Source organism: Spermophilus citellus, assembly GCF_964194105.1.
Source record: "Spermophilus citellus genome assembly, chromosome: 2".
Lineage (NCBI taxonomy): Eukaryota > Metazoa > Chordata > Mammalia > Rodentia > Sciuridae > Spermophilus > Spermophilus citellus.
This window is the reverse complement of record NC_138183.1, coordinates 134,943,897-134,960,784: the sequence shown is the minus strand read 5'-3', so window position 1 is coordinate 134,960,784 and position 16,888 is coordinate 134,943,897. Positions and strand designations below refer to the sequence as shown.

The 16,888-nt window shown below is 38.5% G+C and overlaps 1 protein-coding gene across 1 annotated transcript; it reads left to right on the top strand.

Annotated features, from left to right (window-relative positions):
• Nucleotides 1-7,429: 7,429 nt before the first annotated feature.
• Nucleotides 7,430-14,571, top strand: PANX3 (pannexin 3; the record flags this gene model as incomplete). Its single annotated transcript, XM_081279820.1, has 4 exons — nucleotides 7,430-7,610; nucleotides 8,840-8,979; nucleotides 12,131-12,345; nucleotides 13,932-14,571. The coding sequence occupies 4 exons, from the start codon at nucleotides 7,430-7,432 to the stop codon at nucleotides 14,569-14,571; spliced, it is 1,176 nt and encodes a 391-aa protein (XP_081135946.1).
• Between the last annotated feature and the right edge of the window lie 2,317 nt (nucleotides 14,572-16,888).

Genomic DNA, 16,888 nt, shown 5'->3' with positions numbered 1-16,888 from the left:
TTAACACATGGGTCTTGGGAAATTTCCCAGATCCAGACTACAGTAATGACCAATAATGAAGACATGAAGTAAACAGTAAAAGCAAACAGAATTTTCCAGATTTGGAGTCTATGATAGATATTTTTAAATAACTCTGATTAGTAAAATCAAGAAAATAAAAGGTGGGTGAATTTGAAGTATGGGATCTCCACAAAAGAATCAAATGAAATTTTCTTGAATGATAATAATGCACTAACCTTAATGGAGTACAGATTACACAGGTGTATACATTTTTCAAACTCCATGCATGCATACTTAAACTTTGTGCATTTTACTATATATAAATTTTACCTCTAACAACATAGACTGTAAGAATGCAGAAATATAGTTAATTGTATACACGCAGAAATATTTAGGGAAAAGAGCATTTACGTCTACAAGTGTAACTCCCCTTCATGTACAACCACAAGAACGGTATCCTAAATTACACTCCATGTATGTATAACATGTGAAATATACTCTACTGTCATGTTTATTTAAGCAGAACAAATAATTTTTTTTTTAAAAAAGAGATGGATTGATGAGTAGATGAAGGGGTGGACAAACGAATAACAAAGCAAGCCAAGTACAATGCTAATGATAGAACTACAAATTACAGGTGTTCACTGTAAATTTTCAACTTTGTTGTTTATTTAAATCACAAACTAAAATGTTGATATAAGGGGATATTATGAATGATGGTATTTCAATAAATTTGACATTTGCATTTAAAAGTAGACAACTTCTTCCAAAAAAAATCTCACTTATATAACATAGTGGTTTAAAATAGTACCCAAATTATTTGATACTTCTTCAAAATATAGAGCACATTTACTTTCCCTTACAAGTAGGCCAGATTTAATGATTTCCTCCTAGTGAAAAAGAAAAAAACAGAAGTAGCGATTGTAATTTCAGAGATTAGGTCACAAGAGGCATTATGGCTAGCTGTTGTGTGTGTGTGTGTTTGTCTCTCTCTCTTTTGACAGATTACCTGCACTGGAAAAATCAGTTGCCATGGCACCCTATGAAGAGACTCTAAGCCAATAACCACTGATTGAGTTTCAAAATACATACTGCAGCCCAGTCAAGCCTACAATAAACATCCTAACTCCATAGTGAAATGTTATAAACTTTCTTCCTAAGGAAAAAGTCAAGATACCCACTGTCACATTTACATTCAGTATGGTATTAGAGATCCTAATCAATGCAATAAGGCAAGTAAAATAAAGGCATAAGGATTAGAAAGAGAAAAACTGATTTTTAATAGATGATATAATTATATAGATAGAAAATCCAAATGAATATACATTAGAATCAATAAATAAATGTAACAGGTTTGTCAAAAACAAAATCATTATATAAAAGTCAGTTTTATCTCCATATACTATAGACAATTAGAAAATCAAATAGTTTTAAAGATTCAGTTAGCAAATATATCAAGAAATATTAAATATCTAGCAATATAAATTCAACAGAAGATGTGTAGAAATCCACTGAAAACTAAAAATTTCAATGAACAAAAATTTAAGAACTCAACAAAGGGAGGGATATGTTACATTCATGGATTTGAAAGCTTTGAGGTGTAAGGATCTCAATTTTCCCAAATTAAACTATAGATTTAAAAGTTCTAATAAAAAATTCTGGCAGGTTTTCCCCCTGAAATTGATGAGTTCATATAGAAATGCAAAAGGTCAAGAATATCCACAGCAATCTTGAAAAAACAAAACTGAGAGATTTACATTGCAGACCTTTTATAAAGCTACAGTAGTTAAAGCTATGTAGTAATAGTAGCACCAAAAGACAAACTGTTAACTAGAAGGTAGTATTCTGATTTATGGCAATAATAAAAGTACATTACCACAAGCAACGGATCATCTTTTCAATAAATTGAGCTGAGTCACACACGGAAAATACTGTGCTTTCACCTCCATCTCATTCGTTAAAAAAAAAAAAAAAACAATTCTAGATGAATTCAGGCCTAAGTGAGAAATATAAAACAAAATATTTTAAAAGAAGCTTACTGAATATTGGAATAAAGATTTCTTAAGTACAATACTTAAAGCACTATTCATAAATAAAAACAAATAATGCACTAACTTCTAGAAACACAATAAACACCATGAAGCGGATGAAAGGTAACCAATGCAGAGGGACAAAATGTAACCAATGAGAGGGAGCCTCATAGCCACAATATTAAAAGGATTCCCACAAATCAATAAGCAAAAGAAAAATAGATAAAAGACTGAACATATACTTAATAAAAGATGATATCCATATATAGGATATGGAGATATATAGACATATATATCATTGGTTTTTAGCATGTTTAAAAGTTTATAAAAATGACTCTACTAGAAATACCCTGCAACTTTCTTTTTTTTTTTTTTTGTTTTGCTCAATATATTTTTTAGAATTATCCATGTTACCATACCTCTAGTCTAATCATTTCCATTAATCTGTTTAATTCCATTGTCTGGCCATACCATACACATTTTAATATGGTATGTAAAAATATCATTTATTTTTAGGGCTGGGGTTGTAGCTCAGTGTTATAGCTTGCCTCATATGTGTGAGGCAGTGGATTCGATTCTTAGCACCACATTTAAATAAATGAATAAAATAAAGGTCCATCAACAATTAAAAAATATATAAAGTATATATTGTTTTAAATATGTAAGATTGAAAAATAAAAGATATTCAAAAGTCCAAATAGCCAATTTCATTAGTCATCAGAGAAATTCAAATTAAAGCCACAATACACTGCTTATACACACTTTTTGTTATAGTTTAGATCTGGAATGCCCCCCAAAGGCTCATGTATAGAAGGCTTGGTCCCCACTCCAGCAATGTTTAGAGGTAGGGCTTTTGGAAATGAATGTCTCACAAGGGCTCTAATCTTATAAATGGATTATTCCATTAATGAGTTCATAATTTAATGGACTATTAGGAGGTGGTGAAAATTATAGATGATGATTGTCAAGTTGGAGAATGTAGGTCACTGGGGGCATATACAGAAGAGTATATGTTATACCAGCTTCCTCTCTTCTCCTTCCCCCTTGTTCTGCCCCCTCTCCCCTACCTCCCTTTCTATCCCTCCTCCCTTCTGTCATCCAAAGCAATGGAGCCACCTGACTATGAATCTCTGAAAGCATAAGTCAAAATAAATTTTTCCTCCCTTAAGCTGCTTTTCTCAGGTATTTGGTCAGAGCAATGAAAGTTGACTAACACACCTTCTAAAATGACTAAAAAAATTATTTTGAGAGAGAGAGAGAGAGAGAATTTTTTAATATTTATTTTTTAGTTTTCCACGGACACAACATCTTTGTTTGTATGTGGTGCTGAGGATCGAACCCGGGCTGCACGCAAGCCAGGTGAGCGCTACTGCTTGAGCCACAACCCCAGCTCAAAAAAATGACTAAAAATTTTTTTTTAATTAAAAAAAGTAATGCCAAGGATGTGGAGTAACTGGAACCCTCATAAACTGTTGGTGAAAGTGTACAATGATGTAACCACTTGGAAAACTATAAACATATGCATTGTGTTATGACCCAGCAATCCTCCTCAGTATGTACCCTACATAGAGACATACATGTATTCACCATAAAACACCTGATAATGTTCACAAAGCAATATTACTTTATAATATCGAGAATCCAGAAACCCAAATATCCATCAATTGGTGAATATATAGCCCTAATATCCAGAGTATACAAAGAACTCAAAAAATTAGACAATAAGTTAACAAATAACCCAATCAACAAATGGGCCAAGGACCTGAACAGACACTTCTCAGAGGAGGACATACAATCAATCAATAAGTACATGAAAAAATGCTCACCATCTCTAGCAGTCAGAAAATGCAAATCAAAACCACCCTAAGATACCATCTCACTCCAGTAAGATTGGCAGCCACTACGAAGTCAAACAACAAGTGCTGGTGAGGATGTGGGGAAAAGGGTACACTTGTACATTGCTGGTGTGACTGCAAATTGGTGCAGCCAATTTGGAAAGCAGTATGGAGATTCCTGGGAAAGCTGGGAATGGAACCACCATTTGACCCAGCTATTGCCCTTCTCGGACTATTCCCTGAAGACCTTAAAAGAGCGTACTACAGGGATACTGCCACATCGATGTTCATAGCAGCACAATTCACAATAGCTAGACTGTGTAACCAACCCAGATGCCCTTCAATAGATGAATGGATTAAAAAAAGTGGCATCTATATACCATGGAGTATTATGCAGCACTAAAAAATGACAAAATCATGGAATTTGCAGGGAAATGGATGGCACTAGAGCAGATTATGCTAAGTGAAGCTAGCCAATCCCTAAAAAACAAATGCCAAATGTCTTCTTTGATATAATGAGAGCAACGAAGAACAGAGCAGGGAGGAAGAGCAGGAGGAAAAGATTAACATTAAACAGAGACATGAGGTGGGAGGGAAAGGGAGAGAAAAGGGAAATTGCATGGAAATGGAAGGAGACCCTCATTGTTATACAAAATTACATATAAGAGGTTGTGAGGGGAATGGGAAAATAAACAAGGAGAGAAATGAATTACAGTAGATGGGGTAGAGAGAGAAGATGGGAGGGTAGGGAAGGGGAGGGGGGATAGTAGAAGATAGGAAAGGTAGCAGAATACAACAGTCACTAATATGGCATTATATAAAAATGTGGATGTATAACCGATGTGATTCTGCAATCTGTATTTGGGGTAAAAATGGGAGTTCATAACCCACTTGAATCGAATGTATGAAATATGATATGTCAAGAGCTTTGTAATGTTTTGAACAACCAATAAAAAAAACGAATGCATTTCTGATTCATACAGTGGCACAGATGTATCTCAAAAATAATTTAGACAGAAAATTCAAACACAAAAAATACATGTACATAAATCCTTGCACATAAAGTTCAAAAACAGGCAACAAAATGGATGATTCTCATAAATACAATGTATATAGCAAAACAAGCCAGGTACCAAAGAGTATACATAGATAATTCTATTTTTAAAAGGCAAAAATCTATGCTATTTAAAGTTAAGATAATGATTACCTTTTGGGAAATGGTAATTATTAGGAAGGAGCACAGAGGGGGATTCTGGGATGCTAATAATATTCTGTTTCTTGATCAGATGAAAATAGATTGAACTTCACATTTATTATATGTGCATTTTAATGATTCTATATTGCACTTCAAAAATACATAAGTATTTTTAAAAGCAAAAAAATATACATGCATATAAACTAACAATAAGCATTAGACAAAAACACATAATAAAAAGATATAGAAATGAGAATGTAGAGAGGGTAATGGAGAATAGAAATAAAGGATTTCTTCTGCTATTCCCATACCTGGATCATTTCATTTAGTACACATGCAGCAACTCTGAATCAGAGTTGGCCTCTATCCTGTGGAATGGGAAGAGAGGCAGGCCCAGCCTACTCATTTGTGGGACCAGGAAAAAAATTCAAATAGAGACCCATATACCATATATCTAAAAAATGAGAAGTTTTAAACCAAGCTGTTGAGTAAAGTATGTTCCACCTGCCTGCCTGCCTACCTACCTACCTACATACATACATACTCAAACACACACACACACACACACACACACACACACACACACACACACACAAACACACACACACATACCATAATGATCAGGAATTCCAGGTTCAAATTTAGAATCCTCACACTCTTCCAGATCCCTGGCCCAATCCTCTTCTCTTCTCATCCTGGCTAAGTCTCATTTTGCAGAAAACCTCACAAGTGCACATATGGACACCTCAGTACTTCTAAATTCCATCCAAACTTCTGTATTCATCTAATCCTTAGGCCTGAGGGTATACACCAGCAGTACAATATTCCCTTGAAAAGGCTGCATGAGAGGAAAAGGTTCACACAGGTGCTGAAACTAGGCTGAAGCCATATGGGCATGAATTACAGAGTCAACTGTACTAGAAGAAAGGTTTAGATATTGCATAGGTTCTGCATAAGCTCATGAACTCCTTGCCTCATAGGAAGGACATAGCCAAAGGCCCAAGCTGAAGAGCAATAGTAGAGACAAGAGTGCCCTATTCTCCCACCCAAACTCACCAAATTGGAAGTTGACATTTGCTATATTACTCTGCTTTCCATCACTGTGACAAAATACCTAAGATAAGCATCTTAATAAGGGGAAAAGTTTATTTCAGTTCATGGTTTCTGAGGTTTTAGTCTATTGTCATTTGGCCCTGCTGCTTTTTGCCTGTGGCAACACAGTTCATCATGACAGGAGTGTAGGGAAGAAGTTGCTCACCTCATGGCAGCCAGGAAGCAAAAGGGAGAAACAGGAAGTGGCTGGGGTCCCAATATTCCCTTCAAGGACATACTCCAGTGACCTAACCTCCTTCCACTAGGCTTTATTTCTAAAAAGGTTCCACTACCTCCCAGTAGCACCACAGGCTAGTGAACAAACCTTTAACACATGGGACTTTGAGGGTCACCTATCCAAACCACAGCACTTGCCCTATACTTTACAATCTATTGTGAACCTTCACATATAATGATCTTAATCAGTTCCCCCACAATCTTGTAAGATTCTAACATACTTCCACTTGAGAAATGAGAAAACTGAGACAAAGTGACTTGCCCAAAATTAAGATTAAATTAAAAAGTGAGCACTGCTAGTCTCCACAGAAGGACTTTTCCTTCCAATCTTCAAAGGTCATACTCTTTCTGTTATTCATCACTGCCATGTATCCCCCAATTGTCTAGAGAACTTATAGGGCTAAAATGGAATTGGAAATTTTAAATACATGGCTGAAATGTTTTGGAAGAAGCCCAGAGTAGGGAAGGAAATTTAACACCAAATACAGAGCAGCTTCTAGGAAAGAGCCTGGGCCCTGAGCAAAATTCATCACTGGGACAAAGACTGCTTTATAGAGATAGAAATCATAACTGAGTCCTGGGGGCTCCATTCCCACCCAAACCACAAAATTATGGCCTTTAACAGATTTAAGCAATCCCCACCCAAATTCCACACCAATTACATGGGGACCCAGCTCCATAGCTCTCCTCTCTTCACCACCCCGCTGAAAATACTTTATTAATGAAAGAGCAGCATAAAGCCACTAGGCTTGATCTACTCAGAAACAATCCAAAGACAGCAGCCTGGCACCAACCACAAGTGATACCCGACCCTCCTCCAGCAAGGACCTACTGAGGCTACGCCCCCCTCTAATTACCAGGGTGCCTGGCTCAGGGCTTAGGCAGTTATTTAGAGAAACATCGCCTGCTCCAAGCACAGATATCCACGAGGCTGGGGCTGCAGCACTGTCTGCTCAAAGCCAGCTGCCTAAAGCTGTTACCTCCTCATTCTACTAACCTGGGACACCTTGGCCTACCTGAACACCTTATCTGGTAGCATCATGTCTCTGGCACACACAGCTGCAGAGTATATGCTCTCTGATGCCTTGCTGCCTGACCGAAAGGGCTCCCGCCTGAAAGGACTGCGCCTGGAACTGCCCATGGACCAGATGATCAAGTTTGTTGCTGTGGGCTTCCCCTTATTGCTGATGTCTCTGGCTTTTGCCCAAGAGTTCTCCTCCGGTAAGTTGTTTCCAAGAGCCAGTGAGAGACCCCACTTCAATGTATTCTTTGCATGAGCTCTGAAGATAAATGGCTCCCACATTGACTAGGTTTCATGACTTTGGGCTGGGCCAAATTACCTAAAGGACAGACCATGCATGAGTTTAGGACACGAGCAAAGCAGAGGCACCAAAAATTTTAAAAGTCACCTCTGACATTTTACAGTAAGAAATAATTAGTCATGATTTCAGTATTCTTATGTTTTATATCACTTTCATAATTAATATTTTACTTTAGTTTGCATATAGATAATAGAGGTTGGGGCCTCATAATCTTTTCAGGACCTAATCAGCCATGTTGTTGACAAGTATCTTATTTCCTCTGAGCCTTCTCCGCACACCCACCTCCAATGTTACTGATTTGAGAATATATATTAAGGGCCGGACACAGCCACATTCAGAGGTGCTAAAAAAAACCTACTGCTTTCTCCAAAAACCCCAGTCACACACAGAGAAACTAATATACACATGTTCATGGTGTTTTAGGTACTGAATTTACCCACAAATCCACTACCTCTATTAAAAAGCATATGGATTTCCTGAGAACTGGGACTTCTGGCTTTCTTTTTTGGCCATTCCATTTGCTTATTACATTTCCCAGTGACATGTGCCTACCTCCTACTGCCCCTTCATTCATCCAGAAGAAGGGGAAAGGTATTTATTGGCTCACAGCTCTGCCTCTTTCTACAGAATGATGGAAAAACAAAAAATAAGAGACTCTCCCCCAAGCCTACTTTCCTTCTAGTACCAATTGCTGTCCTTTCTCTTTTGGGTTCAGAAGTTCAGGTAATTAATCCTCTATTTTACAATATAAATGATGTCAGCTTTTTCAGGAAGGAGATACCACCATCACACTGCAAGTCTGGTGAGAAACTGCAGGTGTGTAGGGATACCCCATCCCCTGGGAATCCAGGGGGGGAAATTTGAGAGAAAAGAATAATCAGACCAGGCTGAGACAGTACACTGACAGGCAAAAGCCAAACAATAGGGTGCTATCCTGTCATGCCCTGTCCTCCCAAGACACAGCAGTGCCAACCCCAAAAAACTAGAGCATGGGAAGATAGTATCTGCCACACACATAAATTCAGAGTTGTGAAGGTGACCTCTACAAAACCCTTAGACAGTGGCCCCTTCAAATTCGCATTCCCATTTCCAACTCAATGCTGCCTCAAAGTTGTATTCTTATTCCAGGGTCTCCAATCAGCTGCTTTTCTCCAAGTAACTTCAGTGTCCGGCAGGCTGCATATGTGGACAGCTCCTGTTGGGACTCCTTGGTTCACCATGAACAGGATGAGGCTGGGTACAAGATAAAATCTCTCTGGCCGCACAAGGTAAAGCAGACAGAGACTGTCATCCTGGCTTCAGAGCAGGGTGGCAGGAGAGAGAGGTGTATCATTATATTCCTTCTCACCTCCTTCCCCCATCTTGCCCCAGTGGCTGACTTTCATGTTCCACGCATTCTTCAAATTCTGCTGATCTTCAGCTGCCCACTTTTATCTGACTGGATGCCTTGTACCAGTGGGTGAAGCTTGTCGACAAGCAGCCTTTAGCTGAAGGTGATCCCTTGGGTCTATTCCATTGAGGGAGAAAAAAAAACTCAAATTTATCTTTTATCCTTTTCTTGGGCTGATCACTACTCTCTGAGAAGAGTCATTCAGTTCTTAACCTGTGGGGATGGGCAGGGCGCAATTGGTTTTAAGCCTGGTTGTCAGCACTCTGGGAACTCACCACTCAGTATTCATTCAGCTGATCCCCCATTCTCAGTATGGTTCCTCTGCCCTCAGTAAGCTCAAATACAGAGTTTAATCTGGTTTAATCTCTACACAGTAAACTTCTATCCTGTCAGGAAGGGCCAGGTTGGTTGCCGGAATGCATAACATTACAGAAAAGAACTTCCGTTCTATTTCTCAACATAGATTTTTCAATTTTCTGCTGTTAGCCCTCCTACATGCTCATTGCTCAAGTTCTTCCATATCTCCAATTCCTTTCTGGCTCTGAGGTACAAATAGCTCTCTTGTCCCTGCCTCAACTCCCCACTCTCCCCACATGCTGGTTGGTGTCTTCTGATTTCTAGCTTTCCAATATTCTGTTCCTCATCTCCTCTCCTGTTTTGTTTTTGTTTGCTTATTTGTTTGTTTGTTTGTTTCCTCTCCTGGTACTAAGGACTGCACCTAGGGGAGTTCTACCACTCACATCCCTGGTCCATTTTATTTTTTATTTTGAGACAGGATTTTGCTAACTTGCCCAGGCTGGCCTCAAACTTGTGATCCTCCCACCTCAACCTCCTGAGTCATTGGGATTACAGCCATGCGTCCAGCCTCTCCAATTCTCTTTGTCCTTTAAAATCTTGTCTTTCTTTTTAATATTTTATTGTCATGCTAGTGGGATTTATTTATTTATTTATTGTACTAGGGATTGAACCTAGAGGTACTTTATCACTGACTGACATCCCCAGTCCTTTTTGTGTTTTATTTTAAGGCAGGGTCTCACTAAATTGCTAGGGCCTCACTAAATTGCTGAGGCTGGCCTTGAACTTGCGATCCTCTTGCCTCAGCCTCTAGAGCCACTGGGATTATAGGCGTGTGCTTCCATTTCCAGCTTTAAAGAGTTTTATGAGGGAACAATGGTAACATGTCTGTTCAGTTCACCATGTTTCATCAGAAGTCATTCAAGGGTAGTGATTTCTTAATGATGATCACTAACAAGGCTTCCAAATACCATACTTCTAGGATAGAAGGATAGAGACAATGGAGAGAGACCAGAAGGCCTCTGCCACTGGCAGTTCAAGCAGAAATTAGATGGTAACAAGTTCAAGATGTCACAGAGGGGATTTACAAGTCAAGAAAAAATTAGATACCTGATCATCAAAGTCAATGGGAAATTCTCTAAACCCAGATCCTCCAACTCCACCTCAAACCTATAGAAACACTCCACAAAGGTAAAAAGCTTAGTTTCAAGGAAAGTTATTTCTTGGACAGGAGTGAAAAGATTCTTTCTCTTGTATCCTCATATTCCTAACCTTCCTTCCTTAGTTCAAAAAGCAAGGCACACACACACAGATGCAATAAAATCCATACCCTCCTTTTTTCTCTCCAAACTCTCTTCTAAAAGGAGAAAACATCCCTAGATTAGGAGAAGGTATTGGTCAAGTAGTCATTAAGGGAATATGCTCCTAAATCACCAGCCCGGCTATAAATCCTGTCACCCCTCCTGGGTGTGTAACCCTGTACAAGCACTTAATCTTCTCATACTTCAGTTCCTTTATCTGTTAAAAAAAAAAAAAAGATACTAATCATACCTACCTGATAGCATCTTTGTGAAAAGCAAATAAAATAATGAATGCTAAATGCCTACCAAAAACATGACCTTAGAAACCTTTACAAGTAGAGATTTTTCTGTGAGCAAAATAGTAGGCCCAACCCAGTTTCGGGTTTAAGTATGATGAGGAAATCTAAGGAAAAGTTCTTATTATAGTTTGTTAAGGCTGCTATAATAAAGTACCACAAACTTTGGCTTACAGGACAGAAATGTACTGTCTCATAGTTTTAGTAGTCAGTAGGATTGGATCCTCTGAGGGTTGTGAAGAATGGATCTTCAAGGCCCTTCTCTTTGGCTTATAGATTCATCACCTTGGGTGTTCTCCCTGTGTGCACCTCTTCACATGATGTATGTGTATATGTAAAAAACATCAGTCATAATGGACGAGGAGCCTACCCTATTCCAGTTTAATCTTATTTTAAATTATCTACTTATATCTACAACAACCATATTTCCAAATATGATTTCATGCGGAGGTTCTAAGGATTGAGATGCCCACATATTGGGGAGGGAGACATAAATACAATTCAATCCACCTCAGTCCCCTATCCCATGTAGCTAATAGTATAGTTAAAGAGACAAGGCTTATGCATTTCTGAAAGTCAGTTCACAGATCTATATACATGAAAGAACCCCAAAAGAATTCCAAGATGGTTTCTGATGGTGTAATTTGGCATTACCAAAAATTGCAAAGATGCGAAAATACAAGTGTACATTACAGAAGTCAGGGAAGGCTACACGGAAGAAATGACACGGCTATGGACATTGTTGACATGGCCTAGGATGACATGGCACTGTTGGCTGTAACCTCAGGCCATCTACTCACCCCAACACATTTGCGAGGGAACAAGAAGAGAGATAGAGATACACATACACACACATATCCCATGCCCTCTCATTCTCACTCTTTCTCTTCCCCTGGGGCCCTAGATAGACCACAGATCAGAAAAACTATATGAATGTGGGGAACAGGAAGATATGCTGTCCCTTTCCTACTGGACCTCATTATATTCTTTCATATTGATAGAGAGCCTTAGGTGGCCCACTTCCCATGCTGTCTTCCCCTTCTGAAATAGGAACTGGGGAGAAAAAAGCCTTCACTTACTATGGTCACTCAAGGCTCAACACCCTGAGCCACCTGCTCAGCCAACTTTTGTCCTACAGGCCCTCCCCTACTCCCTTCTGGCCCTGGCCATGGCCATGTACCTGCCAGTACTGCTGTGGCAGTATGCAGCTGTTCCAGCCCTCAGCTCAGATCTGCTGTTCATCATCAGCGAACTAGACAAATCCTATAATCGTTCCATCCGCCTGGTGCAGCACATGTTGAAGATCCGGCAGAAGAGCTCTGACCCGCTTGTCTTCTGGGATGAACTGGAAAAGTGAGTTGTTTTTTCAGTCTTTTCTTGAAGGATGCAGTTAAGCATAAAATGGTACCCATGCACCATAATCTTTAAAATGTCCTCTATGTTATCTTTCTTAAGGGAGCAAAGTTACCATTATCTCATGAACTGTCATTACTGTAAAGAGAGAAGAGAAAGGCCTGCTACCTGCAGTTTACAGATGAACACTCTGAGCCACAAAGGGATTAATCTCTCTAAAATACCACTTCTATACACTATTCCTCTTCTCATAAACCTTAAATAGCTCCTCCCAGATCTACCAAAACTACCCAAAATCTCCTAAATATTTGCTTCAACATATCCAACTACTTTTTCAAGCATCTAACTAACTATACATTGAGTATTTCAAACCCAAAAATCCAATATTCATAATGGTCAAAATCCAAAAATTTTTGAGCATTTTTAGTAAAATTTATGCAAATATTCTCAAACCTGAAAAACTTCAAAATCTGAAACACTTCTGGGGTCCCAAGCATTTTAAATAAGGGATACTCAACCAGATGACAGAAACCTTTCACTCTACCTAAGCAGTCTCCCTCTTTTCCACTGAAAAAAAATCATTTATTTAGTGCATTATTCATACCTCTGAGTATCAGAGACTATACTGGGTGCTTTGGATACATGGGGGGGGGGGGCAACAAAGCTATCTTTATTCATGTGGAGCTTATATTTACTAGAGGGAAAACAGACAAAAAGTAGAACACACCAGTAAAATATATAAGGGGATGATAACTAGTATGAAGAAAAAGTAAAACAGGGGAAGGGGTTCTGGAAAGCTGAACAATTAACAGTAGCTTTAAATAGAGTGACCATAATTGAGCCATGATTTGAAATCATATTGTTTCACATTTATGCACACACTATATACTCTCTAAAAAGTTCCCCTCTACCTTTTGAAGCCCAGCTTTAAGCCAATATTCTCTTGTAAAGTTTTCTGCACATTCCAACCTGCACTGTTACTCCATCTCCTAACTTTTGTAATGACTATGGTTTGTATCAATCAATTTAGCAACATATCAAGTATTAATTTCATTGAATATTTGCACGTTTTGTCTACTCCTTCCCTCACAACAAGACTCTAAGCTTCTTTGGAACAGAGACTGGTTTACCTACCTGAACACCACAATTCTCAACAAATACTTGTCATCACACTCGTTTGTATAAAATAAATGAACTGGTCCAAAAACCATACAGAGAGTACACAGCCAAGAACTAGAACACATTTAGACTCCCAATCCAGTGCTAATTTTATTAGCCTATTGCTTCCAAAGGGTCCTATTTCTGCTTAGTTTTAGTGTGTGACTTGCTGGGCAAAAATCCAAAGTGATCGTTCATTATTCATCAATCATCCCCCAGGTTTATCACATTGTACTCAGTACTTGGAGAAATGAGTTATACTTACGTCTTTTGGGAGAAGAATCATGGTTATGCTTGGGGAAGGCAGATCTTCAATTAACCAAGAATTCCATAATGAATGCACATATTTGTTAGTTTCCCACATGACTCTTGGGATATGGTTCTACATATGGTGCTTCCTAACTTTCCTCCTTTCTTTCCCTGTGCAGGGCCCGAAAAGAACGATACTTTGAATTTCCCCTACTAGAGCGGTACCTGGCATGTAAGCAGCGCTCACATTCACTAGTGGCCACCTACCTCCTGAGGAACTCCCTTTTGCTCCTCTTTACCTCAGCCACATACCTGTACCTTGGCCACTTTCATCTGGATGTCTTCTTCCAAGAAGAATTCAGCTGCTCCATCAAGGCAGGGTTACTACATGATGAAACCCATGTCCCTGACCTGATTACATGCAGGCTGACCTCCCTATCCATTTTTCAGATTGTCAGCCTCTCCAGTGCAGCAATATACACCTTATTGGTTCCCGTGATAATATACAACTTCACACGGCTGTGTCAGTGGGACAAACGACTCCTATCTGTATATGAGATGCTCCCAGCTTTTGATCTCCTTAGCAGAAAGATGCTGGGATGCCCAATCAATGACCTCAATGTAATTCTTCTTTTCCTCCGAGCCAACATCTCTGAGCTCATCTCTTTTAGCTGGTTGAGTGTCTTATGTGTGTTGAAGGACACAACCATCCAGAAGCATAACATTGACACAGTGGTGGATTTCATGACGTTACTGGCTGGCTTAGAACCCTCAAAACCCAAACATCTCACCCAACAGATGTGTGATGAACATCCATAGTTAGTTTATAAAGAAACCACGCAATGAGAAATTCTGTGGAAAGCAAAAGTCTTTCACCATCTTTAAAAGTCACATACAGCAATACACACACAAAAAAATATCTACTTTAGCATTGCCAAGCTTGGATTCACCTGACTTACATAACCTTTATCTGTTAAGAAGATAAAATCAATATACAGAAACAAATGTGAAGGCTGGAATTGAAGAGTCAAAGAACTAAAAAATTAGATTCTAAAGGCTATTTATAAAGACTAGTTCTCCTTACTATATTCACTCCATAGACCTTCTAGGATGCATACATGGACTTCCCCCAAGAGAGAAAGTACAGCAATCTGGTAAGAGATTAATAAAGATGTGAAACTCTTTGGTGTGGCCTAAAATCCTAGGAATTTGCCCAGACTGCTTTGGGGAATTCATCAGCCTTACCAGGCCCTTTGTGGTCTGTAAAATAATCCAAGAGATAATGATGGCTTCAATTTATAATCTGGTCTTAGAGTTTAAGACAAGAGAGGCAGGACCATGCATAGCCATGAGAAAAGTCTTGAAATGTCTAGATACACTTTTCATCATCGAAATCAAGGACTCGTTTCACCAAGGACTGGGATTATGGGCTACTATACCTTCACATACAGCCACTAAATAGCAACCATTTATAACTACACAGGATAAACAGTAAAGTACTATTGAGCCCCTCCTTTCCTTCTCTTATTCATCAATCCATCCTTATACTTAACTCCAAATCCTATGTCTGGATTTAATGGATCCTTGATCCAGTTCCATGGTATTCAGCCCACAATACAATGATGTCTCACATTTTATATTTCTTTTTAAAGCTGCATATTATCACTTCTTCAGAAAAATCATTGCATGGACCCTCCTTTCTTCATATAAGTAAAAAAGCTATGTTGCTTCTAACTTAAGTTACCTTTAAAAAGCAAACACTGATGATGTACAGACATTCATTAATGACTTTCTATTGTCATTAAGAAATCCACCTCTTCAGTTGCTACACAAAGCCTTTCATGATCTAAAACTTGCCCACTACTTCAGTCTCTCCTCTTGCTTCCCATACAGCTTTCACTTGTATCAGCCACTTGCAGTTCCTGGGTTTTTCCTGATGCTCAGTTTTTTAATATATTGTCTCCACTGCCTGGGAGACCTTCCTCTGTTCTTCACTAAGCCAGCCACTACTTCTCCTTCAGAGTGTACCCGGACACATTTCCTTCAAAAAACCTTCCTGTTTACTCCCTTCTTTCCTTACTGGGTGCTGCCATATCAAACAAAACCTACCTCTGAAATAAATTTACTACATTGTATTAATATCGCCAATTCATTTGTCGTAAGTTTGCTAAAGGTTGGGTCATAAAATAAAAATTATTCTACACAAATTAGTAAAAGAATGCTCAGTAGCACCACATTCTTTGCAGCATGCAAATCCAGCCTTTGAATGGAAAAAACCCTGTGCACAAAGATGCAATACACAGCAATTAACCAAAGAGTCAAAGAACAGCAAAATACTTATGGAAAATAGAATACAGACACACTGTAATATTGACTAGCCACTTAAAATTATGCTTACAGGGCTAAGGATGTAGCTCAGTGCTAAAGCACTTACCTATATGTGCAAGGCCCTAGGTTCAATCCCCAGAACTAGGAAAAAAATCAAATTATATTTATGAAGAAGTCATAACACTGTAGAATAATGATAATCACAGTAAATGAGCAAAAAGAAAACCTAGCATTTAGTATAATAAAAATTCATGAAAAAAAATTAACATGTTAGGAGTAGTTTTCCATAAGTTGCAGCATTATAAATTTAGTTTGTGTATGTTTGTGTTTGTTGTTTTGCAGTGCTGCGAATCAAAATTTTAACTTGAATTATGTGATCAAGCCTCCAGAATGATTTTTTTTTCCTTTGAAGAGCTGGGGATCAACTCCAGGGCCCCTGAATGCTAGGCAAGAGAACTACTATTGAGCTACATTCCCAGTCCCATCAATTTTGTTTTTAATCCTCCTTGTTTTTAATTTTTAAATTTCTACATTTCTACTTTAAATTTCTAAAATTTGCAAGAAGTGTTTTAGAATTGTAAAAAAAAATAAAGTTGTAATGAAGAAGAAACAATAAACATTTTTAAACTAATTCCATTGAAGACCATTGGTCAGAGAAGCCTGCAAACTAAGAAAAGGAAGGCACTTCCCTTCCTACAGGATAAGTAAGATACCTGTAGATGAATGAATGATACAAATAAACTCAGATCCGAAAGCCTACAGGGACAAACACAGCAGGACAGCAAATAAACTACAGAGTTAGCAAATA